At 49.8% G+C, this 27,528-nt stretch overlaps 1 protein-coding gene and 32 non-coding genes across 34 annotated transcripts in view; all 33 read left to right on the plus strand.

The window, feature by feature from the left end:
- Positions 1–2,536, plus strand: part of LOC115081805 (short transient receptor potential channel 3) — a 67,624-nt gene extending 65,088 nt beyond the window's left edge. The window contains exons 10-11 of one of the 2 annotated variants that reach the window (XM_029586178.1): positions 826–901; positions 1,999–2,141. In XM_029586178.1, the coding sequence (XP_029442038.1) occupies positions 826–901; positions 1,999–2,141 (219 nt within the window). Of the gene's footprint in view, positions 1–825; positions 902–1,998 lie in introns of both variants that reach the window. The other variant, XM_029586177.1, reaches the window with a different exon arrangement.
- Positions 2,537–18,216: 15,680 nt separating this feature from the next.
- On the plus strand, positions 18,217–18,335 carry LOC115081891. Its single transcript, XR_003853965.1, has one exon. It is a non-coding gene; the product is annotated as a 5S ribosomal RNA (ribosomal RNA).
- Positions 18,336–18,510: 175 nt separating this feature from the next.
- On the plus strand, positions 18,511–18,629 carry LOC115081903. The gene has a single exon (XR_003853977.1). It is a non-coding gene; the product is annotated as a 5S ribosomal RNA (ribosomal RNA).
- A 175-nt stretch (positions 18,630–18,804) lies between these two features.
- Positions 18,805–18,923, plus strand: LOC115081915. Its single transcript, XR_003853990.1, has one exon. It is a non-coding gene; the product is annotated as a 5S ribosomal RNA (ribosomal RNA).
- Positions 18,924–19,098: 175 nt separating this feature from the next.
- On the plus strand, positions 19,099–19,217 carry LOC115081927. Its single transcript, XR_003854001.1, has one exon. It is a non-coding gene; the product is annotated as a 5S ribosomal RNA (ribosomal RNA).
- Positions 19,218–19,392: 175 nt separating this feature from the next.
- On the plus strand, positions 19,393–19,511 carry LOC115081877. The gene has a single exon (XR_003853952.1). It is a non-coding gene; the product is annotated as a 5S ribosomal RNA (ribosomal RNA).
- A 175-nt stretch (positions 19,512–19,686) lies between these two features.
- Positions 19,687–19,805, plus strand: LOC115081812. Its single transcript, XR_003853886.1, has one exon. It is a non-coding gene; the product is annotated as a 5S ribosomal RNA (ribosomal RNA).
- Positions 19,806–19,980: 175 nt separating this feature from the next.
- On the plus strand, positions 19,981–20,099 carry LOC115081825. The gene has a single exon (XR_003853898.1). It is a non-coding gene; the product is annotated as a 5S ribosomal RNA (ribosomal RNA).
- A 175-nt stretch (positions 20,100–20,274) lies between these two features.
- Positions 20,275–20,393, plus strand: LOC115081836. Its single transcript, XR_003853910.1, has one exon. It is a non-coding gene; the product is annotated as a 5S ribosomal RNA (ribosomal RNA).
- A 175-nt stretch (positions 20,394–20,568) lies between these two features.
- On the plus strand, positions 20,569–20,687 carry LOC115081847. Its single transcript, XR_003853921.1, has one exon. It is a non-coding gene; the product is annotated as a 5S ribosomal RNA (ribosomal RNA).
- Positions 20,688–20,862: 175 nt separating this feature from the next.
- LOC115081806 lies at positions 20,863–20,981 on the plus strand. The gene has a single exon (XR_003853878.1). It is a non-coding gene; the product is annotated as a 5S ribosomal RNA (ribosomal RNA).
- A 175-nt stretch (positions 20,982–21,156) lies between these two features.
- Positions 21,157–21,275, plus strand: LOC115081859. Its single transcript, XR_003853933.1, has one exon. It is a non-coding gene; the product is annotated as a 5S ribosomal RNA (ribosomal RNA).
- A 175-nt stretch (positions 21,276–21,450) lies between these two features.
- On the plus strand, positions 21,451–21,569 carry LOC115081871. The gene has a single exon (XR_003853946.1). It is a non-coding gene; the product is annotated as a 5S ribosomal RNA (ribosomal RNA).
- Positions 21,570–21,744: 175 nt separating this feature from the next.
- Positions 21,745–21,863, plus strand: LOC115081882. The gene has a single exon (XR_003853957.1). It is a non-coding gene; the product is annotated as a 5S ribosomal RNA (ribosomal RNA).
- Positions 21,864–22,038: 175 nt separating this feature from the next.
- LOC115081881 lies at positions 22,039–22,157 on the plus strand. The gene has a single exon (XR_003853956.1). It is a non-coding gene; the product is annotated as a 5S ribosomal RNA (ribosomal RNA).
- Positions 22,158–22,332: 175 nt separating this feature from the next.
- Positions 22,333–22,451, plus strand: LOC115081888. The gene has a single exon (XR_003853962.1). It is a non-coding gene; the product is annotated as a 5S ribosomal RNA (ribosomal RNA).
- Positions 22,452–22,626: 175 nt separating this feature from the next.
- LOC115081889 lies at positions 22,627–22,745 on the plus strand. The gene has a single exon (XR_003853963.1). It is a non-coding gene; the product is annotated as a 5S ribosomal RNA (ribosomal RNA).
- Positions 22,746–22,920: 175 nt separating this feature from the next.
- Positions 22,921–23,039, plus strand: LOC115081890. The gene has a single exon (XR_003853964.1). It is a non-coding gene; the product is annotated as a 5S ribosomal RNA (ribosomal RNA).
- Positions 23,040–23,214: 175 nt separating this feature from the next.
- Positions 23,215–23,333, plus strand: LOC115081892. Its single transcript, XR_003853966.1, has one exon. It is a non-coding gene; the product is annotated as a 5S ribosomal RNA (ribosomal RNA).
- A 175-nt stretch (positions 23,334–23,508) lies between these two features.
- LOC115081893 lies at positions 23,509–23,627 on the plus strand. Its single transcript, XR_003853968.1, has one exon. It is a non-coding gene; the product is annotated as a 5S ribosomal RNA (ribosomal RNA).
- A 175-nt stretch (positions 23,628–23,802) lies between these two features.
- Positions 23,803–23,921, plus strand: LOC115081894. The gene has a single exon (XR_003853969.1). It is a non-coding gene; the product is annotated as a 5S ribosomal RNA (ribosomal RNA).
- A 175-nt stretch (positions 23,922–24,096) lies between these two features.
- On the plus strand, positions 24,097–24,215 carry LOC115081895. Its single transcript, XR_003853970.1, has one exon. It is a non-coding gene; the product is annotated as a 5S ribosomal RNA (ribosomal RNA).
- Positions 24,216–24,390: 175 nt separating this feature from the next.
- On the plus strand, positions 24,391–24,509 carry LOC115081896. The gene has a single exon (XR_003853971.1). It is a non-coding gene; the product is annotated as a 5S ribosomal RNA (ribosomal RNA).
- A 175-nt stretch (positions 24,510–24,684) lies between these two features.
- LOC115081897 lies at positions 24,685–24,803 on the plus strand. Its single transcript, XR_003853972.1, has one exon. It is a non-coding gene; the product is annotated as a 5S ribosomal RNA (ribosomal RNA).
- Positions 24,804–24,978: 175 nt separating this feature from the next.
- Positions 24,979–25,097, plus strand: LOC115081899. Its single transcript, XR_003853973.1, has one exon. It is a non-coding gene; the product is annotated as a 5S ribosomal RNA (ribosomal RNA).
- Positions 25,098–25,272: 175 nt separating this feature from the next.
- LOC115081900 lies at positions 25,273–25,391 on the plus strand. The gene has a single exon (XR_003853974.1). It is a non-coding gene; the product is annotated as a 5S ribosomal RNA (ribosomal RNA).
- Positions 25,392–25,566: 175 nt separating this feature from the next.
- Positions 25,567–25,685, plus strand: LOC115081901. Its single transcript, XR_003853975.1, has one exon. It is a non-coding gene; the product is annotated as a 5S ribosomal RNA (ribosomal RNA).
- Positions 25,686–25,860: 175 nt separating this feature from the next.
- Positions 25,861–25,979, plus strand: LOC115081902. Its single transcript, XR_003853976.1, has one exon. It is a non-coding gene; the product is annotated as a 5S ribosomal RNA (ribosomal RNA).
- A 175-nt stretch (positions 25,980–26,154) lies between these two features.
- LOC115081904 lies at positions 26,155–26,273 on the plus strand. The gene has a single exon (XR_003853979.1). It is a non-coding gene; the product is annotated as a 5S ribosomal RNA (ribosomal RNA).
- A 175-nt stretch (positions 26,274–26,448) lies between these two features.
- On the plus strand, positions 26,449–26,567 carry LOC115081905. The gene has a single exon (XR_003853980.1). It is a non-coding gene; the product is annotated as a 5S ribosomal RNA (ribosomal RNA).
- A 175-nt stretch (positions 26,568–26,742) lies between these two features.
- LOC115081906 lies at positions 26,743–26,861 on the plus strand. Its single transcript, XR_003853981.1, has one exon. It is a non-coding gene; the product is annotated as a 5S ribosomal RNA (ribosomal RNA).
- Positions 26,862–27,035: 174 nt separating this feature from the next.
- Positions 27,036–27,154, plus strand: LOC115081907. Its single transcript, XR_003853982.1, has one exon. It is a non-coding gene; the product is annotated as a 5S ribosomal RNA (ribosomal RNA).
- A 175-nt stretch (positions 27,155–27,329) lies between these two features.
- On the plus strand, positions 27,330–27,448 carry LOC115081908. Its single transcript, XR_003853983.1, has one exon. It is a non-coding gene; the product is annotated as a 5S ribosomal RNA (ribosomal RNA).
- Positions 27,449–27,528: the final 80 nt, after the last annotated feature.

Consider the following 27,528-nt stretch of genomic DNA (forward strand, 5'->3'; position numbering starts at 1 on the left):
CGGCCCATCTAGCAGTCAGATAAAAAAACAAACCAAGGCGAGGAAGAAAGGACCAGAGAGAAATTCATAAATACGCAGACAGACACACAGGGCAATCTCTCACGTTCACAGCTCCTGCCAATGTCTGTGCTCAAATCCTTTATTGCATGAATGGCAACCTTTGTGTATTTTAACAATTCCTCTGCCTCTTGGAAAATGGACTTGGGTAGCAATAGAGTTTGTGCGAGATCCTTGCTGCCCCTAGGAGCTGCAGAGAGAGAATTGTGAAAGTTGTGACGCTGGTTAGCGTCTGGATGGAGGGCATAAAAGGACCTGTGTGCCCTGCCTTTTAACAGGGGGGGGGGGGCATTCTGCATCTTTTTGAATCGGGTGCTGAGTTTAGCATGCATGCTAACTTTTTTTTTTTTGTCAGGCCTCTCTCAATGGCAGGGTGGAGGCTTCCAGGAAACACAAGGCGATGCTTCTTTGTGGAGAGGGTGGAAGATGCATGGAATAACCTAGCGATAGGGGTAGCAGCATCCAGAACCGTGGCTGAATTCAAGCATAGTTGGGACGGTTACAGAGGGTGGTTAAAGCCGGGGAGGAAGATGACCGGAGATCAGGATCTGCAGAGATGCGGGAGGGAGGGAGGGGCAGGCTAGGGGGGCAGAGACCTGCGTTATCTGCCAGCGCTGCCTCTCTTACCCCGGGCTAGAAGAAATGAATTAATGTAAGAGCCGGCACAGAAGGGAGCCCGGGGCTTGCAAGGCCTGCACTGGGCGCGCGTCCGCTTCCTGATGCTGCAGGTGCTCCTCGCGCTCACGCAGCTCTGCTCGGCTCTTCCAGCAGATCATGAAGCGCCTGATCAAGCGGTACGTGCTGAAAGCCCAAGCGGACAAGGAAAACGACGAGGTGAACGAAGGTAAGGAGCGGCGCGGGCTTCCGAAACGCCGGCAGCTCGCCCTGGCTGGCATGCAGGGGGGTCGCTTTGCGCTGGGGGGAGGGGGGCCAGAGACGAGAGCTGCAAGACTGCTCCCACGGCCGGGGTCCTACCGCAGCACCCACGCACCCCTCGGGGGAAATCAGAAGGACACGTGGCCCTGTGCACGGCGGCGGGGCCAGCCCTCGCTCTGGCTCGGAGCCGCATGGCAACCCTGCTTGCACTCTGCAGCCGGCCCGGTGGCCCTGTTTCTGGGGGCAAGTGGGGAGGGCTTCAGAGAGAGCCTTGGTTCTGTGTAAAACCAAGCAGTGGACCAGACTTTGGGATTTTGGCAGCAGAGGGCCCACAACTCCCCCCTGTCCCCACGAGCTTAGCATTTTGACATAGGGTAGGATGGGCGGGGGGGGGGGGGGGGGTTTACTCTGCTGGGTGTGGGGGGGGGGGGGCAGATAGGGGAATTTACTCTTGTAGAGGAGGGAGGGAGGGAATCCCCATTGAGGATAACCGAACTGGAACTACATTCTCTGGGAGCAGCGTCTGTAACTGGGTAATTCGGAACCATCCCTTATCCCCTCTTCCCAGTGAAGTTGTCAGAGCCTCCTGCTTGCAGGAATCGGTCCCCAGGCCGTGCAGCCCGAGGTGGCCGTGCCGGGACCCACCCCCATCATCAGGGAAGCCGTTTCCCGGGCACTGGCAGGGCTGGGCCTGGCGCGGGGCCTCTCTCCGGGCCGTTTCCCGGGCACTGGCAGGGCTGGGCCTGGCGCGGGGCCTCTCTCCGGGCCGTTTCCCGGGCACTGGCAGGGCTGGGCCTGGCGCGGGGCTCTCTCCGGGCCTTTTCTCCCGGGCACTGGCAGGGCTGGGCCTGGCGCGGGGCCTCTCTCCGGGCCGTTTCCCGGGCACTGGCAGGGCTGGGCCTGGCGCGGGCCTCTCTCCGGGCCGTTTCCCGGGCACTGGCAGGACTGGGCCTGGCGCGGGGCCTCTCTCCGGGCCGTTTCCCGGGCACTGGCAGGGCTGGGCCTGGCGCGGGGCCTCTCTCTCCGGGCTCATTCTGAAGCTCGTCCATTCTTTTGCTCCCGCAGGGGAACTGAAGGAGATCAAGCAGGACATCTCCAGCCTGCGCTACGAGCTGCTGGAAGACAAGTCCCAGGCGACGGAGGAGCTGTCGGTGCTGATCCACAAGCTCAGCGAGAGGCTGAGCCCCGGCCTGCTCCGGTGCGAGTGAGGGCGCGCGCGCAGGCACCGCCCATGGCAATAAACTTTCTCCACTTGAATGTCAGAAAATAAAACTGAGCAGAAGCGTAGAAACTGGGCCTGTACCGTGTAAATGTTTCCCAGAAAACGTCCCTGCACATGGGGAAGATCAGAAAGGAAGCAATGCTTGTGCCTTTCAGAAGGGTCCGGAAAGGTAGAATCTGGGACACGTTTTGTCTTTATTTCAGAAGAAAATAAAAATGCCTTTCTGGAAATGTGTGGCAGTCCGTCTCCGGGAGCCCCCTGCCCCAGCAAGGAGGGCCGAGAGAGAGACCTCTCAGCCCAGCCTAAAATGCAAAGGAGAGAGAGGGGGGGAATTATTTGAAGCTCCAGGACCCGAAGTGCCCAAGCGATAAAATCGCCACCACTCAACGGCCCGGCTGGGAGGCCAGCAGAGGGAGCCATTGTCGCTGTATAGGATTGGAGGTGGCGTTTCAGCTAGGGCCTGGGTCTAATCATGTTGGGGGTGAATGCCGGGAAGGGAGGGGGGTGGGGGGAGAGAGCCAGAGAGGGTCAGGTGAATGGTTTGCTGAGAGCGGGGAAAGGTTTCTACCACGTGGCTTCCTGCCCCTTTAAGGTTTCATGGCGGTGGCGCCAGGATCGTGGGGTTCTTTTGCGGCCACGGCAATGTGAGTCTCTGGCGCCACTGTGGGATTTCCCACGCTAAGCTACTCACATCCCACACTTCACTAAATCTTTATTTAAATTTTTTTTTAAATAAAGAAATAAATAAGTAACAGTCAAAGGCAAATCTAGTTGAAACCCTAGATTTTTGACATTATGGACAAAATGAATACATTGATTCCCAGTCTGTAATTTTGGAAGGCCTTCTGGCTGCAGAACCCGTGAAAACCATCCAAAACCATCCAGCCTCTGTTTTACCCGCGTTGAAGACCAGGACACCACCAGTCTCCTGCCACCGGTCGAGAGCATCCCCAAACATCTAGTGATTGAATGGAAGGTTGTTTGGTAATCCACATCAACAATAAAATGCACTAGTGTGAACGCACACAGAGAGCAGAACAGACATAGTCACTTCTGTTACGAAGCATGCATGCTACGACTGTGCAGACCTACACTAGTAAGTATGTGAAACAGTTTCTGGAAAAAGATAACGTATGCACACACACACATACACACACACACTGTCCACAGACTCCTTTTTCCACACACACAAAGTCAGAGAGAGTGAACAAAAGACTGCTCAGAGTCACTGCCTTGTGAAAGAAATATCTCTGCCTCTGTGTTGCAGACACTCAGTCTTACTAACCGGAATATATGTTGAAAGAACTGGTTGGAGAGGGTTAGGGCTGTTGGAAGGGGTTGCAAGAGGAACAAAAAGGGCCATCTTGGAGAACTGATGGATGACCACCCAGATCACAGTATGCCCAGAGGAGGGGGGTAGATCAGTAATGAAATCAATAGATGGTTGAGTCCAGTGTTTCTGGGGTACCAGTAAAGGATGAAGTAGGCTCAGTGACTGTTGGCGAGAAGTCTTATTCTGCTTACAATTAAAGGTGCATTTTAAAAGCTCAGATCGCACATTAATTAGGGGAAGCTTGAATAAGTCAGACTTGCGCACACTGAGCGGATTTTAAAAGTCGGCGAGAGATTTTATTTATTTATTTATTTATTTATTTATTTATTTATTTAGTGCTTTTTTATACCGGCATTCATGATTTACAATCATATCATGTCGGTTTACAGGGAACCGGGGGTACAACAACCTTAAACATTAACATAGCGAAGAGAAGTAAAAGTTACATTGAAACAGGGGTGATAGAACTGGGGAAAGAAGCAAACAGAGTAGAAGGTAATTCAATGAGCAGAACAATTATTTACAGTGTGCTGAGTGTTCGGTAATGAAAGCTAAGGGGGATCAGTGGACTTGGGGAAAGGCTTGTTTGAATAACCAAGTCTTAAGCCTTTTTCTGAATGTCAGCAGGCAAGGTTCTTGTCGGAGTTCAGGGGGGAAAGTATTCCAAATGGTTGGTCCCGCTGTGGAGAAAGCCCGTTTTCTGGTGACTAGATGATGTGTGGATTTGGTTGGGGGTGCGTGCTGGGATCCTTTGTAGGCATCTCTGATAGGTCTAGACGAAGTGTGTGGTCTGAGTGGGAATTGAAGGTTGAGAGGGGCTTGGTTGTGGATGATGGTGAGGGACTTGTGTAGAATTCTGAAACGTATTGGCAGCCAGTGTAGATTTCTGAGGATGGGAGTGATGTGGTCTCTTCTGCAGGAGTTTGTCAGGATTCTGGCCGCCGGGTTTTGCAGCATCTGAAGAGGTTTGATGGAAGAGGTGGGGGAGACCTAGCAAAATGGAGTTGCAGTAGTCTGTCTTGGAGAATAGAACGGCTTGGAGGACCGTTCTGTAATCTTGAAAGTGTAGAAGTGGTTTAATTCTTTTTAGTACCCGCAGTTTATAGAAGCAGTCCTTGGTTGTGTGGTTGATGAATGTTTTTAAATTCAGACGGCTGTCGATTAATACTCCCAGGTCTCTTACTTGGTAGACAAAGGCGTTAGTGAGTGACCTTTGAGGGGTATCGCTGTCGTCCGGGGAGATGAGGAGGAGTTCGGTCTTAGCTGAATTGAGTATCAGGTTTAGATTAGTGAGGAGGTGGTTGATCTCTCGGAGGCAACTTTCCCAGTACTTGAGTGTATTAGAAATAGATTCTGTTATGGGGATCAGGATTTGCACGTCATCTGCGTAAAGGAAGTGTTTTAGTTTAAGGTTAGTTAACAGATGGCACAGTGGAAGGAGGTATATATTGAAGAGCATGGGGGACAAAGAGGAACCCTGAGGAACTCCTAGTGAGGAATTGATGCGGGGGGATTCTTTATTGTTGATTTTGACTTTATAGCCTCTGTTACTGAGGAATGATTTGAACCATCTGAAGGCAGTTCCTGTTATTCCGATTTCAGAAAGTCTGTTGAGGAGGATGTCATGGTTTACGGTGTCAAAAGCCGCAGAAAGGTCTAGAAGAATTAGTAGGAAGGATTGCCCTTTGTCCAATCCCAAGATGATGTGATCTGTTAGCGAGATGAGGAGAGTTTCTGTGCATATCAGATAAACAACCAATAAGGGCTGTATAACATAATCTGGGTAAAAACAAATAAGCATGGGTGTAGCTTGCTTATTGCGGCGGTTACTACCCCTACTACCTCTAACTAATCAAGCTAGATATTTCACTTGGATGCAGCTCCATCACCGCTCTCTACATTAATGGCGGGGGTGGAAGGGAATTAGAACCAAGAGCTAAGAGAAACAGATAAGTATGGGAGAAGAAATGAGGGAAGCTTGCTGGGCAGACTGGATGGGCCATTTGGTCTTCTTCTGCCGTCATTTCTATGTTTCTATATATGTTTCTATATATATCTCCTGCAGCACACACATTTATTTATTTATTTAACATCTTTTCTATACCGCCATTAAAATACACATCATATCGGTTTACATTGTAACGAAAGGTTGAAATTACATAGAACAGGGGAGGGGAGAACCTGGAGAAGATAGGAGAAAGAGAATAGGGGCTCTAGGGAGAGCCTGAAAATTCAAGCAATGGGAAGGGGGAAAGGGAAATAAACATAATTACAAACATTGATCGTGGTCATGACTGGTGAACATAATTACAGCAGGGGGGGGCGATGAGTGGGTGGAGAGGTAGGCTAGTCTGGGAAGGCCTGGTGGAAGAGCCATGTTTTGAGCATCTTTCTGAATTTCAGGGGGCAGGGCTCCAGACGGAGGTAGGGTGGCATGGCATTCCACTGTGTTGGACCGGCAATAGATAGGGCACGTTCCCTGGTAGCCGAGAGGCGGGCCTTCTTGAGGGGTGGGACTTGAAGGGTGCAAGCGAGGTTTGCTCTTGTAGGGTGGGCAGATTGCGAGAGTTGGAGGGGTTCGCTAAGCCATGAGGGATTGTTCTTGTAAATAGATTTGTGTATAATGGTGAGGGATTTGAAGAGGATGCGGAAAGAGATGGGTAGCCAATGCAGTTCCTTAAGGACTGGGGTTATATGGTCTGTTTTACGTGTGTTGCTAAGGAGTCTTGCCGTGGCGTTTTGAAGAATCTGGAGGGGTTTGATAGTGGCGTAGGGGAGTCCAAGGTAGAGGGAGTTGCAGTAATCCAGCTTGGATGAGAGGGTGGCTTGGATGACTGTTTTGAGATCGTGTGTGTGAAGTAGGGGTTTGAGTTTTTTTATGATGTTAAGTTTCTGGAAACCTCCTTTAAGGACACACATCTAGGAAGTATTCAAAAAGGGGCAGGGCGTGGGTGTGGTCCGGGCAGGGAATGGGCATTTTGGGGCATGAACCAGAGATAAGCGCGTGTGCTGAGGCCTCCTGCTTCATATCTTTACTTCTGCCATGTATGCTGTGTAAGTTAAAAAAAATAAAGAAAACCAGGCAGACCTGCGGGGTTTTAAGGGTCGGACCTAAGTGGGAGGAATAAAGGCTATCAAACCATGGGGGCTTGGAGGACCTCTCCCTTAGCTGGGCTAACTGGAGACGAACTGGTAAAACTGGGAGTCGCATTAATGCGGGCCTCTTTGAAAATCACACAGTTTACAAAGTAGAAGTGGGATTTGCGTACCCATGCTCACTTCCACTTAAAATTTGGTGCATATATGCACGCGGCAAGGCTATTTTATAACATGCACGCATAGATATGGACAAGTTATAAAATAGCTGCGTCCCTGGGTGTGAAGGATTCATAATCACCTACATCCATGGGCCAAGTGGTTGCAGGAGATGAGGTCTGAGGTTCTGCAAATGACCTGGTGACCAGCCAGTTTACAATCATGGGACCATTTCAAGACTTTCCATCAACAATGTTTGGGTACCAAAGTGTTTCCTGGAGGGGTTCCAGCTGGTACCACAGAGGGACCACGATAATCTTGGCCAGGTCGAGAAGATACTGAGGATCACTGGAGCTATCAGCAGGGTCAAAAATCTAGACATAACATCAGCTTTAGCATTTTTTCCAACTGGTCTGGTCAGTAGATTAGGCAAAAGCTCAACCTGGCAAAGAACAAGGACCATCTGGCTTGTCACAGGTTAAGTCTTCTGACAGTTTGAAGGTATTCCAGATTCTTATGATCAGAGAAGATGGTGAAGCGATGCAAAGTGCCCTCCAATAGTTGACACCACTCTTCCAAAGCTAGTTTAATGATGAGCAGCTCTCGATGGCCAATGCTATAGTTTCTATCTTTCTTGAACTTTTTTTGAATAGAAGGCCCAGGTAACAATTTGCCATTACAGGTGGACTGCGAGAGAATGGCACCTATGCCCACAGAGGAGACATCAACTTCCAAAAAAACAGGTCATGTGGTGTCAGGTCTTTGCAGCACTGGTGCAGAAAGGAAGGCAGATTTCAGGAGGGCAAAGGCTTGGGTTGCTTCGGGTGGCCAGTCCTTGGTATTCATCCCTTTTTTAGCAAGGGATAGGAGTGATAGGAGCAATAAAAGTAGAGTAATGAGAGATGAACCGCCTGTAATAATTAGCGAATCCTAGAAAGCGCTGGATTGCCTTGAGACTCACTGGCTGGGGCAGTAACCTATCATTAAAATCATCCGATGTACCTGAAGACTGGAGGGTGGCCAATGTAACTCGATATTTAAAAAGGGATCCAGGGGTGATCCGGGAAACTATAGTCCGGTGAGCCTGACTTCAGTGCCGGGAAAAATCATGGAAACTGTTATAAAGAATAAAATCACAAAACATTTAGATAGACATGGGTTAATGGGACTCAGCCAACATGGATTTATCCAAGGCAAGTCTTGCCTCACAAATCTCATATTTTTTTGAAGGAGTGAATAAACATGTGGATAAAGATGAACTGGCAGATGTGGTAAGAACATGCCATACTGGGTCAGACCAAGGGTCCATCAAGCCCAGCATCCTGTTTCCAACAGGATTTCCAGTAGGCATTCCACAAAGTCCTGCATGCGAGGCTTCGAAGAAAATAAAAAGTCATGGGATAGGAGGTGATGTCCTTTCGTGGATTGCAAACTGGCTAAAAGACAGGAAACAGAGAGTAGGATTAAATGGACAATTTTCTCAGTGGAAAAGGGTAAACAGTGGAGTGCCTCAGGGATCTGTACTGGGACTGGTGCTTTCCAATCTAGAATATAAATGGGCTCTGAACCACGGCCCGCAAATGTGCAGTAAAGAGAGCTCTGAGCGATGTGTTGATGTTATGCGCAAGGCAGAGAGATCGGACCAGGGTGTCAGAGAGGGGAGGAGGAAAGGGCAGACGAGCTGCCGCTCCGAGAAACGGCTCCTCCGACATGTTAACAGCCTGCGCCCATCCCTCCATCGCCGGGGAAGGGGGGAGGGAGTAGGGACGGCCGGACCATCACGCACAGGACAGGAGGAGGAAAGGGCAGAAGAGTCACCGAGCCCATCTGTCCGTCCGCAAACGGGGAAGGGAGGAGGGGAGTAGGGACGGCCAGAGCAGAGCTAAATCTCGCCCAATTTAACCGTCATGCATAGGGACAACAGCCGGCCCTGTAGAAGAGAAAAAGAGGGAGTGGAGGAGGGCTGGGGGAGAGGGAAGGGGTTGTGGATGAGGTGGAAAGGGAAGATGAGAGGGGATAGAAGGAAAAGTGAAGAGGATATGAGTGAGTAAGTGGGAAGGGTAAGAAGTTGTGGAGAAGAGAGCGGCTCTGACCGACGTGCTGGTCTGATCGATGGAATCTCACCCGTTTGAACGGGCCTAACGGCTTGTATATGTATAAATGATCTGGAAATGGGAACAAGTGAGGTGATCAAATTTGTAGATGACACAAATTATTCAGAGTGGTTACCGTAAATCTCAAGCGGATTGTGATACATTATAGGAAGACCTTGTGAGACTGGAAGATTGGGCATCCAAATGGCAGATGAAATTTAATGTGGACAAGTGCAAGGTGATGCATATAGGGAAAAATAACCCTTGCTGTAGTTACACAATGTTAGGTTCCATATTAGGTGCTACAACCCAAGAAAGAGATCTAGGCATCATAGTGGATAACACATTGAAATCATCGGCTCAGTGTGCTGCGGCAGTCAAAAAAGCAAACAGAATGTTAGGAATTATTAGGTAGGGAATGGAAAATGTATTTATTTATTTTTATTTATTTAACATTTTTATATACCGGGATTCATGGAAAATAAAACTGAAAATGTCATAATGCCTCTGTATCACTCCATGGTGAGACCGCACCTTGAATACTGTGTACAATTCTGGTCACCGCATCTTAAAAAGGATATTGCTGCACTGGAGAAAGTGCAGAGAAGGGCGACCAAAATGATAAGGGGCATGGAACGGCTGCCCTATGAGGAAAGACTAAAGAGGTTAGGACTTTTCAGTTTAGAGAAGAGAAGATTGAGGGGGATATGACAGAAATCTACAAAATCATGAAAGGACTTGAACAAGTTAATGTAAATTGGTTATTTACTCTCTCAGATAATAGAAGGTCCAGGGGCACTGACTCCATGAAGTTAGCAAGTAGCTCATTTAAAACAAATATAAGAAAATTCTTTTTCACTCAGCGCATAGTTAAGCTCTAGAATTCATTGCCAGAGGATGTGGTTATAGCAGTTAGCATAACTGGGTTTAAAAATGGTTTGGATAAGTTGATAGAAGTTGGAGAAAGTACTGACATGAGGAAGTCCCAGCAGAGATACCCGAGGAGCGGGTCAAGAATTCCCAGGCAGGAGGAGGGCCCTCCGAGGAGCGGATAGCCAAGACGCGAGAGATCCCCCGAGGAGCGGGTACTCGCAGCGTCCGAATGTAAGGAGGAGAGTCTGGAACAAAAGATCCAAGTAGAGCGCATTTAACAAGCGAGAGACCTCCTCGCTAACTCGTCTTAGCCATGGGCCAGTCGGTATAAGTACACCAGCGCTGTTGACGTCTTCGGGAGGGGACGCCCCCGAGGTTCCCGCCATGATGTATTCATAAGGAGGCCCTGCGCACATGCCTAAGTGATGCCGAAAGGAAGATGGAGGTCGGCAGCGCCCATGCTGTCCCGGGGTCGCCGGAGGAGTTGGCGTTGGTTGGCAGACACTGCCATTCTCCCAATGATTGATGGTGCAGGGAAAAAAAGAGGTGAACATGAGAGGTCGCAGCTTATCTGTGACTGACGGGCGCAACACAGCACTGGACCTGGAGCCGTGAAGTACAGGCGGGTGGGCGGCCGCAGTGCAGCACCGCGTGGTCAGTGGCATGAGTGGCATGCTGCACTGGTCCTGTATTTATATGGGGCTACATTGTTTAAACAGACTTACGCTGTACAGTGTTTTAAAGTTTAAAAGTGCAGGTTGATGTATGGTCTGGCCAAGCCTGGGCAATGAATTTTGGTGGAAGGACACTTTGAGGCAGCTCTTCCTCTAAGGGGATTTCCAGAGGTTAAAAGTTCATCCTGTTTCTTGAAGTGGGAAAATTGCAGAGTGTCCCAGGACAGTCCCAGGGGAGGCGTGTGCTGGGTGTGAGCGGCAAACGAGAAAGTGGACCGATGGTTGAAGCTTTAAGTCTGGTGTAAAAATGAGGGTTTGGCCTGTGAAAGGGGCCCGGGTGTTAAAGATAGCGAGCGGTGCTTCAGCCAGAAGCACTGCTGGAAGTGTGCGAGTGCATTACACGCGGAGGGTGAAAGAGCAGCTGCCTGAGAGTGACCTCTCCTCTCCTCTCGTGCACCTTTGAGAAGTGCTGCAGAAGTCAAGGACTAGCGAGAGAAAGGAAAGAGATTTGAGGGGGGGGGGGGGGGGGGCAGAGTTGGCTGGGCCTAGTGGAGAGGCACCAGCTGGCCATGGCTTCACAGAGCTGGAGACTAGCACTGGCTCCAATGGACGGGTGGTGGGGAAGGTTGCACTGGCTCCACAGGGCTGCAGAAGAGACCCGTCTGAAATCCTAACAGCTTCCAAAGAATGACTAGAAATCTGTGTCAGAGGGAGAGAACTATCCAGGAGCCCCCCTTGAGCAGGGAGAGGTATGAGGAGTGGGTCTCCCGTGGGAGAGGAGTGAAGTTGTGCAAAGTTGAACCAGGCCTTGTGTGCGTTGGGAGTCACCTCTAAAAAGCTGACTGCAGGGGAGATGAACCGGGGTTTTCCAAAACCTGGGGAGCAGCCTACAATTCAAAGGATACCAAAGAAGGGACTTGAACAAAATGGCCAGAAATGTGGTTATGATTCTGGATTGTGTTATGCTCAGGCTTGTGGACCCTTGGGCCGACGGAATACCTTGAGGGAAGACCCGAAGGTTCTCCCGTCGGGTGGCGAGGCAGGAACCGAAGATGGGACCGGTGGACCCTCGACACTGTAGACAGGCGTGACGGTGGAGGCGGACGAAGGGTCATGACGTCGAGGAACGGAGGTGTGTCTTCACCGCTGGAGGTCCGCTGTCCCACCGGAAGGAGCCCATAGGGACCTGGACCGCTGGGACTTAGGTGGACCTTTGAGAGGTCAAGCAGCTAACGTACGGTGCAAGGGCTGACTGGAGCTTCACCCCTGGAAGCCCGCAGTCCCCCCGGGAGGAGCCCGTAGGGACCTGGGCCGCTGGGGCTTAGGTGGGCCCTTGGAGGCGATGGTCAGAAAGAAGTCCGAGGTCGAGAGCCAGAGGGTTGTTGCTCACCAGTCCGGGGTCACGCACCAAAGGATCACCACTTGCCAGTCCGAAGACAATACCAGGAATCACCGCTAGCCGATCCGAAGTCAGGAACCAGGAAACCAAGACGAACTGGAACAAGGAATCAAGATGCTGGAACTCACCGGAGCAAGCAGACTCAGACAATGCTCACAGGAGACGTTGCCAAGTCAAGGAATGGTCAGAGGAAGTCTCCTTTTATACTTCCTCTGACCCTGTGGATAGGAATCAGCTGCATCCAATTAAAGGGACGAGGTCCCTTTAAGTCTAGTGAAGAGGCGCAGCCTCGCGCCTAAGGATGGTGGCGGCCATCTTGGGTCCGAGCCACGGAGGAGAGCAGTGGCGGCCGCGAGGGAGGAGAAGAGACAGCTCTGGTCTCGGCGGCCAGCCGGGAGACTCGCGTCGCCACGTGGAGGGGCCGGGCCCGGCGCAGGGCAGTCAGCCCCGCTGCAGTCAAGAGTCCAGTCGGGGAACGAGTTAAGGGACCACACCCGTGGACGGCCGCGGGCAGTCGGGGAACGAGTTAGGGGACCACGCCCGTGGACGGCCGCGGGCGCGGAACACAACAGATTGTAGACTAACTACAAATCTATTCTGGCTATCCAGTTTTCTCCCATCCACACATGGTCACAATTCGCACCCGTTGCCTCTACAGAAATTGAACCCATCATCAAAAAAACCAACCCCGCATCCCACCCCTTAGACCCCATCCCCATCAAAACCCTAAAACTCATCAGAGAGATTATTGTCAAACCAATAACCCACATCATCAACCTATCCCTCGAACAAGGAATCTTCCCAGAAAAACTCAAAAACGCCATCATCAAACCAATCATCAAAAAACCTCAACTCGACAAATCAGACCCAGCAAACTACAGACCAGTCTCTAACCTCCCTTTCTTAGCAAAAATCATCGAAAAAACAGTCAACAATCAACTTACAGACCACCTTGAAACCTATAATGTTCTCCAGCCAGCACAGCATGGTTTCAGAAAATTCTTCAGCACTGAAACCCTCCTCCTCTCTCTCACTGATACCATCCTCAGAGGCCGCGACAAAGGCAAATTGTTCCTCCTGATACTTCTTGATATATCAGCCGCCTTTGACACCATCAATCACAGAACACTCCTCACCAGACTTAAAGAAATTGGTCTTCAAAACACCACAATCAAATGGTTCAAATCCTACCTCTCAAACAGATCCTACATCGTCAAGACAAACTCATCTGAATCCTCTCAAGTGCCCCTCACACATGGTGTCCCACAAGGTTCTTCCCTATCCTCAACCCTCTTTAACATTTACCTCCTCCCACTATGCAAATACCTTTCAGAAGCAAACCTCACCTACTTCGTCTATGCAGACGACATACAAATATTACTCCCCATAAACAAATCCATTCAACTCACCATGGAAAAATGGAACAAACTCAGCTCAAATTTATCCCACTTGCTATCTCAATTATCACTCTGCCTCAACCAAGCCAAACAGAAATCCTTCACATCCACGATGACCGTCCCTCTTCTCCCCTCAAGTGCACCCCCTCTAACTACCCAGGAAGTTAGAGGGGGTGCACTTGAGGGGAGTGCCACACAACCCGGGAGTGCCACACATCTCACAAATCTCACTCACGCCGTCCACAAGAAACCTAGGCGTAACAATCGACAGCCAACTCAACTTTAAGCGACACATCTCCAATACAATTAAGGATGGATTCTTCAAGCTTCAAACACTGAAAAAACTCAAACCCCTTCTCCAAGCGCACGATTTCCGAACAGTCCTTCAATCAATTATCTTCTCAAAACTCGACTACTGCAACTCCCTTCTCCTCGGCCTACCAGAAGTCCACATCAAACCCCTCCAAGTTCTACAAAATGCTGCCGCCAGGATCATCACTAACAACAAAAAATCCTCCCACATCACACCCACTCTCAAAGAACTCCACTGGCTACCCATCACACAAAGAATCCAATATAAAACCCTCACCCTCATGCACAAAAAAATAAACAACAACAAAATGAACTGGCTAAACAACGCAATACAGCCATACCCCACACAAAGAATTCTCAGATCCACCAACACTGGCCTCCTAGCCGTCCCCAATCTCAAATCTGCACACCTCAACACAACCCGCAAATGAGCCACAACAATAGCGGGCCCTACCCTTTGGAACTCCCTCCCCACCTGCCTCAGAAATGAACCTTCATTGCAAGTCTTCAAAAAACACCTCAAAACATGGCTGTTCTTAAAAGCCTTCCCACCTGACCCTTAACCTGCCTGAACGCAACACACCTCACCCCCTACACAGGCATCTCTCCCCCCTTTCATCCCTCCCTGACACTCCCTCCCCCCACCCACCCCTCTCTTCCCTCCCTTCCTCCCTCCTCCCAACCCTCCCTCTATCCTTAATCCTAAATTATTTTTATCAACAAGTCGCAAACATGACCATATTACCCCCATCCTCAAGGATTTACATTGGCTCCCCATAATGTCCCGTATACACTACAAAACTCTGACCATAATTCACAAGTCCATTTACACCCACAACTCCAACTGGCTCGACCTCCCTTTCACTGCCCCCCTGTCCACCCGAGCCACCAGATCTACCAACAAAGGCACCCTACACGTTCAATCCTTGAAACAGGCACATCTCTCCTCCACCCGAGACCGTGCCATCTCTATTGCCGGGCCCGTTCTCTGGAATACACTACCTGTCCACATGCGACTTGAACCCTGTGCATTTAAATTCAAAAAGAAATTAAAAACTCTCCTGTTCAACCATGCTTACACAGAATAACTCCCTCCACTCCCCCTCGCAGTCCCCTTTCAGGTAACCTCCTTATTAAGGAGACTTTCATTGTAAATTGTTTTGGTTATTACCTTCTTGTTCTCCTATCCTTCCTACTGCCTTTCTGTTCTTCCCCCCGCCCAGTTACATTCCCCTGTTGCAATGTATTTTCCAATCTTTCAGTTACTATGTGAACCGGTATGATGTCCCCACAAATACCGGTATATAAAAGTTTCTAAATAAATTATGTACGTATGTTATATACTATAATCTATTGTTCCATGTACTTCGGTTATAATTCTGTTATAATTTGTTATAATTGTTACCATGTTATAATGTAAAATAGGGCTGATCTAGCCCTATTCTTTTAGTTATCTGGAAACCGATGTGATATCTCGATCGAATGTCGGTATATAAAAGAAATAAATAATAATAATAATAATAATAATGAAGTTATTTATTTTGGGAGCACAAGAGACTTGTAGACAATGGAATTCTTATGGTCCTGTCTTCAGTCAGTTTGACCTTATAGGATGTCCTGTCCCCAGCCTATGCCCTTGGGTTAGCCAGGCACAGGGGTTATAACACAGGTTATACTTAAGGCTACATTTTGCTTTAAATTTCAGGTTAAAAAAATGAGGTGGTCACACTGGGAAAAGCTGCTTGAAAAAAATACTTCACCTTGATTGGTGCTTCTTTTTCCTTTCCCATTCCCTCCCCAGTTCCAGTCTGTCCCATTTGCAGTGAAAAGCAAGTATAGTTTTGCTTGTCTGAAAGACTATGATGTTTCCAAAAGTGAACAAAACAGAACCTTCCATTCATTTTAGGAGAAATGAAAAAGAACCTAAAATAAACTCGTTTTTTTAGTTTTATCCATTCATTTCAAATATTTATTTATTTATTTATTTATTTAAATACTTTTGATATACCGATACTCAAGACTGGTGTCTTATCGTACCAGTTTACATTGAAACAAGGGGTAACCAATTAACTATGAAAATAAATAAAGTCTCCTATTATTTACAAAATGTTTACATAGAAACATAGAAATGACTGCAGAAGAAGACCAAACGGCCCATCCAGTCTGCCCAGCAAGTTTCGCACTTTTTTTTTCTCATACTTATCTGTTACTCTTGGCTCTTAGTAACCTTTTGGTTCTATTTCCTTTCCACCCCCACCATTAATGTAGAGAGCAGTGTTGGAAATGCATCTAAGTGAAATATCTAGCTTAATTAGTTAGGGGCAGTAACCGCAGCAATAAGCAAGCTACACCCATGCTTATTTGTTTACACAGACTATATAATTCAGTCCTTGTCTGTATATAGATCCACTTTTCTTCATTCCCTCCTGCCGTTGAAGCAGAGAGCTATGCATTGAAAGTGAAGTATCAGGCTTGTTTGGTTTGGGGTAGTAACCGCCATAACAAGCAAGCTACTCCGCTGATTTTTTGTGAATGCAAATCTTTTTCCACATTTCCTCTTGCCGTTGAAGCTTAGAGCGATGTTGGAGTCGCATTAACCGTGTGTATGTTTATTGAATAAGGGTATTATCTCCAGGCAGTAGCCGTCATTCCCGCAAGCCACCCGCTCTTCATTCACGTCCTCTAGACTTTATGGATCCACAGTGTTTATCCCACGCCCCTTTGAAGTCCTTCACAGTTCTGCTCTTCACCACTTCCTCCGGAAGGGCATTCCAGGCATCCACCACCCTCTCCATGAATACTTCCTGACAATGGTTCTGAGTCTTCCTCCCTGGATATAAACCACAGGAGTGGTGAGTTTTACAGTGCTCTGTGCTGAGATGCTACCAAAAGCTGGATGCTAAATTCCTGTCAGCATTATTTGTCCTTCTTCACCAGAACCCTCAGCACAAGAGCACTTTAGGGGGGCACATGTTAGGGGCTGCTCCCCTTAACCCTCACGGGCTGCCTGGAAGGAGGGGTTTATGTGGGGGCAATGGTCCCCCCTCCCCCTCTTCAGGCAGACCTGCCGGGGCTCAGGAACCCCCCTCCCCCTCCCCACAAGCCCTCTGGGGCCTTGTCCTCGGTCTGCTCCGCGGTCCCGAGCCTGCTGAGGAGGGGGGAGGTAAAGGCAGAGGAGAGAGACAGAAGCGGGAGGAGAGGGCACTCTTCTCCCAAATCCTTTCCTGCAGGAGCTCTCTTCCGCCTCACTGCCCTGACTCTTCCCTCTGCCTGAGGAAGCAGCTTAAATAAACTCCCTCCCTCCCCATTTCACCTCTCACTGACCGGGAGCGCAGGAAACCTCCCCGCAAAGCCTTTAGTGACCCTAGGGAGGGAGAGGAAAGAGCCTCCCCTCCCCCTTCCACTGCTCCTGCCCCCTCTCTCCGGCCCCGGGGCAGGCTTACACAGCGCTGTACAAGCCCCTGCCTTTGGCTCCAGATTTGCCCGACAGGACTCAGCACTTCCCGGAAGAAGCCTTCCTATTCTGGCGTTACTGAGGGATGACCTCCAAGTCCCTGCAGGAAAGGTGGGAAAGCCAGGACGGGATGAAAGCTCTCGGGGGAAAATGGAGCCGGGAAACTCCAGCTCTGCTCCTCAAGCGCCCCGGACAAGATATGCATAATGCATATGCATGAGGAGCAGGGAAATACGCTGCCTGCAAGGTCTGCCAAACCCTCTCATGCATATTCATTCTGTTGTGGGGATGCCATTGGTGCTGCTTGAGGACTGCAGTTGGCCGCCCAGTTCGGAGCTTCCCAACCCACTGATTATGCATGAGACAGATTTGCATAAATTAGAAGCAGCAATGCAAAAAGTTCTCATGCGTAGTCACTGTGCATATATACGGACTAAACCTAACCCAGTGGAAAAGCATCGCCTCCTGTTATGTTTATATTGTAACTTCCAAAAAATATCTGAAAAACTCAGTTTATAATACAAAACTATTATATAGAAGTAGGAACTTTATTAGTGTTCAGATAATGTATTTAAACTACAATTTAAAAATATAAAAGAAAATTCTGAGAATCACAAAAATATTAAATAAGATGTGATGAAAAGTGATAATACGTTTACAAGATAAGCAACATAAGTGTGCCAATCAATGATCGGCACATAACGAAGACTTCTTACAAAAAAAAATGCAGAGCTCGAAAAAAACAATTCACTAGGCTAAAGCACTCAATCCTTCCAATTAAACTTCGCTCCAGAAGAGAACCCGGATAATCTTGGGAAGCAAAGAACATGTCCATAATAACATACAAAGAATCAAAACACTGATTCAAAACGAATCTTCAAAACATATCACCAAACACGAAGGTAAACGGAAACTAAAAAACTGAAAACATAGGATAAAGGAGATAAATATCGAAAACTAAACGTCTAGGGCGAGTAGCACAGAACCTAGAAGGCTTCCTCTTCAGTGTGGACGCTGCGCGTTCGAATCCCTCCCAGCTCTTGTTCCTACCGTGAAGATAGACAAAAAGTCGGTACTAGTCAGCTTTTTTTTTTTTTTTTTTTTTTTGCTCCCTCAAGTCGACCTTCTACCTTTTCTTCTCCTTTCTTCTCCTGACTGCACCGCAACTATGCTTACTCTTATTGTCCTAACTTTCTTCACCGCCCGCAAGGGGTGCATGCATGGAAGCACGCTAGATAAAGGCCATGAGGACTTAGAAGAGACATCCTCATGCCTACGGCCACACTGCCCTGAATATGCCCGATCTCGTCTGATCTCGGAAGCCAACCAGGGTTGGGCCTGGTTAGTACTTGGATGGGTGACCACCTGGGAATACCAGGTGCCGTAGGCATTTTTTTTTTCCCTCCCTCAAGTCGACCTTCTACCTTTTCTTCTCCTTTCTTCTCCTGACTGCACCGCAACTATGCTTACGCTTATTGTCCTAACTTTCTTCACCGCCCGCAAGGGGTGCATGCATGGAAGCACGCTAGATAAAGGCCATGAGGACTTAGAGGAGACATCCTCATGCCTACGGCCACACTGCCCTGAATATGCCCGATCTCGTCTGATCTCGGAAGCCAACCAGGGTTGGGCCTGGTTAGTACTTGGATGGGTGACCACCTGGGAATACCAGGTGCCGTAGGCATTTTTTTTTTCCCTCCCTCAAGTCGACCTTCTACCTTTTCTTCTCCTTTCTTCTCCTGACTGCACCGCAACTATGCTTACTCTTATTGTCCTAACTTTCTTCACCGCCCGCAAGGGGTGCATGCATGGAAGCACGCTAGATAAAGGCCATGAGGACTTAGAAGAGACATCCTCATGCCTACGGCCACACTGCCCTGAATATGCCCGATCTCGTCTGATCTCGGAAGCCAACCAGGGTTGGGCCTGGTTAGTACTTGGATGGGTGACCACCTGGGAATACCAGGTGCCGTAGGCATTTTTTTTTTCCCTCCCTCAAGTCGACCTTCTACCTTTTCTTCTCCTTTCTTCTCCTGACTGCACCGCAACTATGCTTACGCTTATTGTCCTAACTTTCTTCACCGCCCGCAAGGGGTGCATGCATGGAAGCACGCTAGATAAAGGCCATGAGGACTTAGAGGAGACATTCTCATGCCTACGGCCACACTGCCCTGAATATGCCCGATCTCGTCTGATCTCGGAAGCCAACCAGGGTTGGGCCTGGTTAGTACTTGGATGGGTGACCACCTGGGAATACCAGGTGCCGTAGGCATTTTTTTTTTCCCTCCCTCAAGTCGACCTTCTACCTTTTCTTCTCCTTTCTTCTCCTGACTGCACCGCAACTATGCTTACGCTTATTGTCCTAACTTTCTTCACCGCCCGCAAGGGGTGCATGCATGGAAGCACGCTAGATAAAGGCCATGAGGACTTAGAGGAGACATTCTCATGCCTACGGCCACACTGCCCTGAATATGCCCGATCTCGTCTGATCTCGGAAGCCAACCAGGGTTGGGCCTGGTTAGTACTTGGATGGGTGACCACCTGGGAATACCAGGTGCTGTAGGCATTTTTTTTTTCCCTCCCTCAAGTCGACCTTCTACCTTTTCTTCTCCTTTCTTCTCCTGACTGCACCGCAACTATGCTTACTCTTATTGTCCTAACTTTCTTCACCGCCCGCAAGGGGTGCATGCATGGAAGCACGCTAGATAAAGGCCATGAGGACTTAGAGGAGACATCCTCATGCCTACGGCCACACTGCCCTGAATATGCCCGATCTCGTCTGATCTCGGAAGCCAACCAGGGTTGGGCCTGGTTAGTACTTGGATGGGTGACCACCTGGGAATACCAGGTGCCGTAGGCATTTTTTTTTTCCCTCCCTCAAGTCGACCTTCTACCTTTTCTTCTCCTTTCTTCTCCTGACTGCACCGCAACTATGCTTACTCTTATTGTCCTAACTTTCTTCACCGCCCGCAAGGGGTGCATGCATGGAAGCACGCTAGATAAAGGCCATGAGGACTTAGAGGAGACATCCTCATGCCTACGGCCACACTGCCCTGAATATGCCCGATCTCGTCTGATCTCGGAAGCCAACCAGGGTTGGGCCTGGTTAGTACTTGGATGGGTGACCACCTGGGAATACCAGGTGCCGTAGGCATTTTTTTTTTCCCTCCCTCAAGTCGACCTTCTACCTTTTCTTCTCCTTTCTTCTCCTGACTGCACCGCAACTATGCTTACTCTTATTGTCCTAACTTTCTTCACCGCCCGCAAGGGGTGCATGCATGGAAGCACGCTAGATAAAGGCCATGAGGACTTAGAGGAGACATCCTCATGCCTACGGCCACACTGCCCTGAATATGCCCGATCTCGTCTGATCTCGGAAGCCAACCAGGGTTGGGCCTGGTTAGTACTTGGATGGGTGACCACCTGGGAATACCAGGTGCCGTAGGCATTTTTTTTTTCCCTCCCTCAAGTCGACCTTCTACCTTTTCTTCTCCTTTCTTCTCCTGACTGCACCGCAACTATGCTTACTCTTATTGTCCTAACTTTCTTCACCGCCCGCAAGGGGTGCATGCATGGAAGCACGCTAGATAAAGGCCATGAGGACTTAGAGGAGACATCCTCATGCCTACGGCCACACTGCCCTGAATATGCCCGATCTCGTCTGATCTCGGAAGCCAACCAGGGTTGGGCCTGGTTAGTACTTGGATGGGTGACCACCTGGGAATACCAGGTGCCGTAGGCATTTTTTTTTTCCCTCCCTCAAGTCGACCTTCTACCTTTTCTTCTCCTTTCTTCTCCTGACTGCACCGCAACTATGCTTACTCTTATTGTCCTAACTTTCTTCACCGCCCGCAAGGGGTGCATGCATGGAAGCACGCTAGATAAAGGCCATGAGGACTTAGAGGAGACATCCTCATGCCTACGGCCACACTGCCCTGAATATGCCCGATCTCGTCTGATCTCGGAAGCCAACCAGGGTTGGGCCTGGTTAGTACTTGGATGGGTGACCACCTGGGAATACCAGGTGCCGTAGGCTTTTTTTTTTTCCCTCCCTCAAGTCGACCTTCTACCTTTTCTTCTCCTTTCTTCTCCTGACTGCACCGCAACTATGCTTACTCTTATTGTCCTAACTTTCTTCACCGCCCGCAAGGGGTGCATGCATGGAAGCACGCTAGATAAAGGCCATGAGGACTTAGAGGAGACATCCTCATGCCTACGGCCACACTGCCCTGAATATGCCCGATCTCGTCTGATCTCGGAAGCCAACCAGGGTTGGGCCTGGTTAGTACTTGGATGGGTGACCACCTGGGAATACCAGGTGCCGTAGGCATTTTTTTTTTCCCTCCCTCAAGTCGACCTTCTACCTTTTCTTCTCCTTTCTTCTCCTGACTGCACCGCAACTATGCTTACTCTTATTGTCCTAACTTTCTTCACCGCCCGCAAGGGGTGCATGCATGGAAGCACGCTAGATAAAGGCCATGAGGACTTAGAGGAGACATCCTCATGCCTACGGCCACACTGCCCTGAATATGCCCGATCTCGTCTGATCTCGGAAGCCAACCAGGGTTGGGCCTGGTTAGTACTTGGATGGGTGACCACCTGGGAATACCAGGTGCCGTAGGCATTTTTTTTTTCCCTCCCTCAAGTCGACCTTCTACCTTTTCTTCTCCTTTCTTCTCCTGACTGCACCGCAACTATGCTTACTCTTATTGTCCTAACTTTCTTCACCGCCCGCAAGGGGTGCATGCATGGAAGCACGCTAGATAAAGGCCATGAGGACTTAGAGGAGACATCCTCATGCCTACGGCCACACTGCCCTGAATATGCCCGATCTCGTCTGATCTCGGAAGCCAACCAGGGTTGGGCCTGGTTAGTACTTGGATGGGTGACCACCTGGGAATACCAGGTGCCGTAGGCATTTTTTTTTTCCCTCCCTCAAGTCGACCTTCTACCTTTTCTTCTCCTTTCTTCTCCTGACTGCACCGCAACTATGCTTACTCTTATTGTCCTAACTTTCTTCACCGCCCGCAAGGGGTGCATGCATGGAAGCACGCTAGATAAAGGCCATGAGGACTTAGAGGAGACATCCTCATGCCTACGGCCACACTGCCCTGAATATGCCTGATCTCGTCTGATCTCGGAAGCCAACCAGGGTTGGGCCTGGTTAGTACTTGGATGGGTGACCACCTGGGAATACCAGGTGCCGTAGGCATTTTTTTTTTCCCTCCCTCAAGTCGACCTTCTACCTTTTCTTCTCCTTTCTTCTCCTGACTGCACCGCAACTATGCTTACTCTTATTGTCCTAACTTTCTTCACCGCCCGCAAGGGGTGCATGCATGGAAGCACGCTAGATAAAGGCCATGAGGACTTAGAGGAGACATCCTCATGCCTACGGCCACACTGCCCTGAATATGCCCGATCTCGTCTGATCTCGGAAGCCAACCAGGGTTGGGCCTGGTTAGTACTTGGATGGGTGACCACCTGGGAATACCAGGTGCCGTAGGCATTTTTTTTTTCCCTCCCTCAAGTCGACCTTCTACCTTTTCTTCTCCTTTCTTCTCCTGACTGCACCGCAACTATGCTTACTCTTATTGTCCTAACTTTCTTCACCGCCCGCAAGGGGTGCATGCATGGAAGCACGCTAGATAAAGGCCATGAGGACTTAGAGGAGACATCCTCATGCCTACGGCCACACTGCCCTGAATATGCCCGATCTCGTCTGATCTCGGAAGCCAACCAGGGTTGGGCCTGGTTAGTACTTGGATGGGTGACCACCTGGGAATACCAGGTGCCGTAGGCATTTTTTTTTTCCCTCCCTCAAGTCGACCTTCTACCTTTTCTTCTCCTTTCTTCTCCTGACTGCACCGCAACTATGCTTACTCTTATTGTCCTAACTTTCTTCACCGCCCGCAAGGGGTGCATGCATGGAAGCACGCTAGATAAAGGCCATGAGGACTTAGAGGAGACATCCTCATGCCTACGGCCACACTGCCCTGAATATGCCCGATCTCGTCTGATCTCGGAAGCCAACCAGGGTTGGGCCTGGTTAGTACTTGGATGGGTGACCACCTGGGAATACCAGGTGCCGTAGGCATTTTTTTTTTCCCTCCCTCAAGTCGACCTTCTACCTTTTCTTCTCCTTTCTTCTCCTGACTGCACCGCAACTATGCTTACTCTTATTGTCCTAACTTTCTTCACCGCCCGCAAGGGGTGCATGCATGGAAGCACGCTAGATAAAGGCCATGAGGACTTAGAGGAGACATCCTCATGCCTACGGCCACACTGCCCTGAATATGCCCGATCTCGTCTGATCTCGGAAGCCAACCAGGGTTGGGCCTGGTTAGTACTTGGATGGGTGACCACCTGGGAATACCAGGTGCCGTAGGCATTTTTTTTTTCCCTCCCTCAAGTCGACCTTCTACCTTTTCTTCTCCTTTCTTCTCCTGACTGCACCGCAACTATGCTTACTCTTATTGTCCTAACTTTCTTCACCGCCCGCAAGGGGTGCATGCATGGAAGCACGCTAGATAAAGGCCATGAGGACTTAGAGGAGACATCCTCATGCCTACGGCCACACTGCCCTGAATATGCCCGATCTCGTCTGATCTCGGAAGCCAACCAGGGTTGGGCCTGGTTAGTACTTGGATGGGTGACCACCTGGGAATACCAGGTGCCGTAGGCATTTTTTTTTTCCCTCCCTCAAGTCGACCTTCTACCTTTTCTTCTCCTTTCTTCTCCTGACTGCACCGCAACTATGCTTACTCTTATTGTCCTAACTTTCTTCACCGCCCGCAAGGGGTGCATGCATGGAAGCACGCTAGATAAAGGCCATGAGGACTTAGAGGAGACATCCTCATGCCTACGGCCACACTGCCCTGAATATGCCCGATCTCGTCTGATCTCGGAAGCCAACCAGGGTTGGGCCTGGTTAGTACTTGGATGGGTGACCACCTGGGAATACCAGGTGCCGTAGGCATTTTTTTTTTCCCTCCCTCAAGTCGACCTTCTACCTTTTCTTCTCCTTTCTTCTCCTGACTGCACCGCAACTATGCTTACTCTTATTGTCCTAACTTTCTTCACCGCCCGCAAGGGGTGCATGCATGGAAGCACGCTAGATAAAGGCCATGAGGACTTAGAGGAGACATCCTCATGCCTACGGCCACACTGCCCTGAATATGCCCGATCTCGTCTGATCTCGGAAGCCAACCAGGGTTGGGCCTGGTTAGTACTTGGATGGGTGACCACCTGGGAATACCAGGTGCCGTAGGCATTTTTTTTTTCCCTCCCTCAAGTCGACCTTCTACCTTTTCTTCTCCTTTCTTCTCCTGACTGCACCGCAACTATGCTTACTCTTATTGTCCTAACTTTCTTCACCGCCCGCAAGGGGTGCATGCATGGAAGCACGCTAGATAAAGGCCATGAGGACTTAGAGGAGACATCCTCATGCCTACGGCCACACTGCCCTGAATATGCCCGATCTCGTCTGATCTCGGAAGCCAACCAGGGTTGGGCCTGGTTAGTACTTGGATGGGTGACCACCTGGGAATACCAGGTGCCGTAGGCATTTTTTTTTTCCCTCCCTCAAGTCGACCTTCTACCTTTTCTTCTCCTTTCTTCTCCTGACTGCACCGCAACTATGCTTACTCTTATTGTCCTAACTTTCTTCACCGCCCGCAAGGGGTGCATGCATGGAAGCACGCTAGATAAAGGCCATGAGGACTTAGAGGAGACATCCTCATGCCTACGGCCACACTGCCCTGAATATGCCCGATCTCGTCTGATCTCGGAAGCCAACCAGGGTTGGGCCTGGTTAGTACTTGGATGGGTGACCACCTGGGAATACCAGGTGCCGTAGGCATTTTTTTTTTCCCTCCCTCAAGTCGACCTTCTACCTTTTCTTCTCCTTTCTTCTCCTGACTGCACCGCAACTATGCTTACTCTTATTGTCCTAACTTTCTTCACCGCCCGCAAGGGGTGCATGCATGGAAGCACGCTAGATAAAGGCCATGAGGACTTAGAGGAGACATCCTCATGCCTACGGCCACACTGCCCTGAATATGCCCGATCTCGTCTGATCTCGGAAGCCAACCAGGGTTGGGCCTGGTTAGTACTTGGATGGGTGACCACCTGGGAATACCAGGTGCCGTAGGCATTTTTTTTTTCCCTCCCTCAAGTCGACCTTCTACCTTTTCTTCTCCTTTCTTCTCCTGACTGCACCGCAACTATGCTTACTCTTATTGTCCTAACTTTCTTCACCGCCCGCAAGGGGTGCATGCATGGAAGCACGCTAGATAAAGGCCATGAGGACTTAGAGGAGACATCCTCATGCCTACGGCCACACTGCCCTGAATATGCCCGATCTCGTCTGATCTCGGAAGCCAACCAGGGTTGGGCCTGGTTAGTACTTGGATGGGTGACCACCTGGGAATACCAGGTGCCGTAGGCATTTTTTTTTTCCCTCCCTCAAGTCGACCTTCTACCTTTTCTTCTCCTTTCTTCTCCTGACTGCACCGCAACTATGCTTACGCTTATTGTCCTAACTTTCTTCACCGCCCGCAAGGGGTGCATGCATGGAAGCACGCTAGATAAAGGCCATGAGGACTTAGAGGAGACATCCTCATGCCTACGGCCACACTGCCCTGAATATGCCCGATCTCGTCTGATCTCGGAAGCCAACCAGGGTTGGGCCTGGTTAGTACTTGGATGGGTGACCACCTGGGAATACCAGGTGCCGTAGGCATTTTTTTTTTCCCTCCCTCAAGTCGACCTTCTACCTTTTCTTCTCCTTTCTTCTCCTGACTGCACCGCAACTATGCTTACTCTTATTGTCCTAACTTTCTTCACCGCCCGCAAGGGGTGCATGCATGGAAGCACGCTAGATAAAGGCCATGAGGACTTAGAGGAGACATCCTCATGCCTACGGCCACACTGCCCTGAATATGCCCGATCTCGTCTGATCTCGGAAGCCAACCAGGGTTGGGCCTGGTTAGTACTTGGATGGGTGACCACCTGGGAATACCAGGTGCCGTAGGCATTTTTTTTTTCCCTCCCTCAAGTCGACCTTCTACCTTTTCTTCTCCTTTCTTCTCCTGACTGCACCGCAACTATGCTTACTCTTATTGTCCTAACTTTCTTCACCGCCCGCAAGGGGTGCATGCATGGAAGCACGCTAGATAAAGGCCATGAGGACTTAGAAGAGACATCCTCATGCCTACGGCCACACTGCCCTGAATATGCCCGATCTCGTCTGATCTCGGAAGCCAACCAGGGTTGGGCCTGGTTAGTACTTGGATGGGTGACCACCTGGGAATACCAGGTGCCGTAGGCATTTTTTTTTTCCCTCCCTCAAGTCGACCTTCTACCTTTTCTTCTCCTTTCTTCTCCTGACTGCACCGCAACTATGCTTACTCTTATTGTCCTAACTTTCTTCACCGCCCGCAAGGGGTGCATGCATGGAAGCACGCTAGATAAAGGCCATGAGGACTTAGAAGAGACATCCTCATGCCTACGGCCACACTGCCCTGAATATGCCCGATCTCGTCTGATCTCGGAAGCCAACCAGGGTTGGGCCTGGTTAGTACTTGGATGGGTGACCACCTGGGAATACCAGGTGCCGTAGGCATTTTTTTTTTCCCTCCCTCAAGTCGACCTTCTACCTTTTCTTCTCCTTTCTTCTCCTGACTGCACCGCAACTATGCTTACGCTTATTGTCCTAACTTTCTTCACCGCCCGCAAGGGGTGCATGCATGGAAGCACGCTAGATAAAGGCCATGAGGACTTAGAGGAGACATCCTCATGCCTACGGCCACACTGCCCTGAATATGCCCGATCTCGTCTGATCTCGGAAGCCAACCAGGGTTGGGCCTGGTTAGTACTTGGATGGGTGACCACCTGGGAATACCAGGTGCCGTAGGCATTTTTTTTTCCCTCCCTCAAGTCGACCTTCTACCTTTTCTTCTCCTTTCTTCTCCTGACTGCACCGCAACTATGCTTACGCTTATTGTCCTAACTTTCTTCACCGCCCGCAAGGGGTGCATGCATGGAAGCACGCTAGATAAAGGCCATGAGGACTTAGAGGAGACATTCTCATGCCTACGGCCACACTGCCCTGAATATGCCCGATCTCGTCTGATCTCGGAAGCCAACCAGGGTTGGGCCTGGTTAGTACTTGGATGGGTGACCACCTGGGAATACCAGGTGCCGTAGGCATTTTTTTTTTCCCTCCCTCAAGTCGACCTTCTACCTTTTCTTCTCCTTTCTTCTCCTGACTGCACCGCAACTATGCTTACTCTTATTGTCCTAACTTTCTTCACCGCCCGCAAGGGGTGCATGCATGGAAGCACGCTAGATAAAGGCCATGAGGACTTAGAGGAGACATCCTCATGCCTACGGCCACACTGCCCTGAATATGCCCGATCTCGTCTGATCTCGGAAGCCAACCAGGGTTGGGCCTGGTTAGTACTTGGATGGGTGACCACCTGGGAATACCAGGTGCCGTAGGCATTTTTTTTTTCCCTCCCTCAAGTCGACCTTCTACCTTTTCTTCTCCTTTCTTCTCCTGACTGCACCGCAACTATGCTTAC

This window comes from Rhinatrema bivittatum, unplaced genomic scaffold (assembly GCF_901001135.1).
Source record: "Rhinatrema bivittatum unplaced genomic scaffold, aRhiBiv1.1, whole genome shotgun sequence".
Taxonomy (NCBI): Eukaryota; Metazoa; Chordata; class Amphibia; order Gymnophiona; family Rhinatrematidae; genus Rhinatrema; species Rhinatrema bivittatum.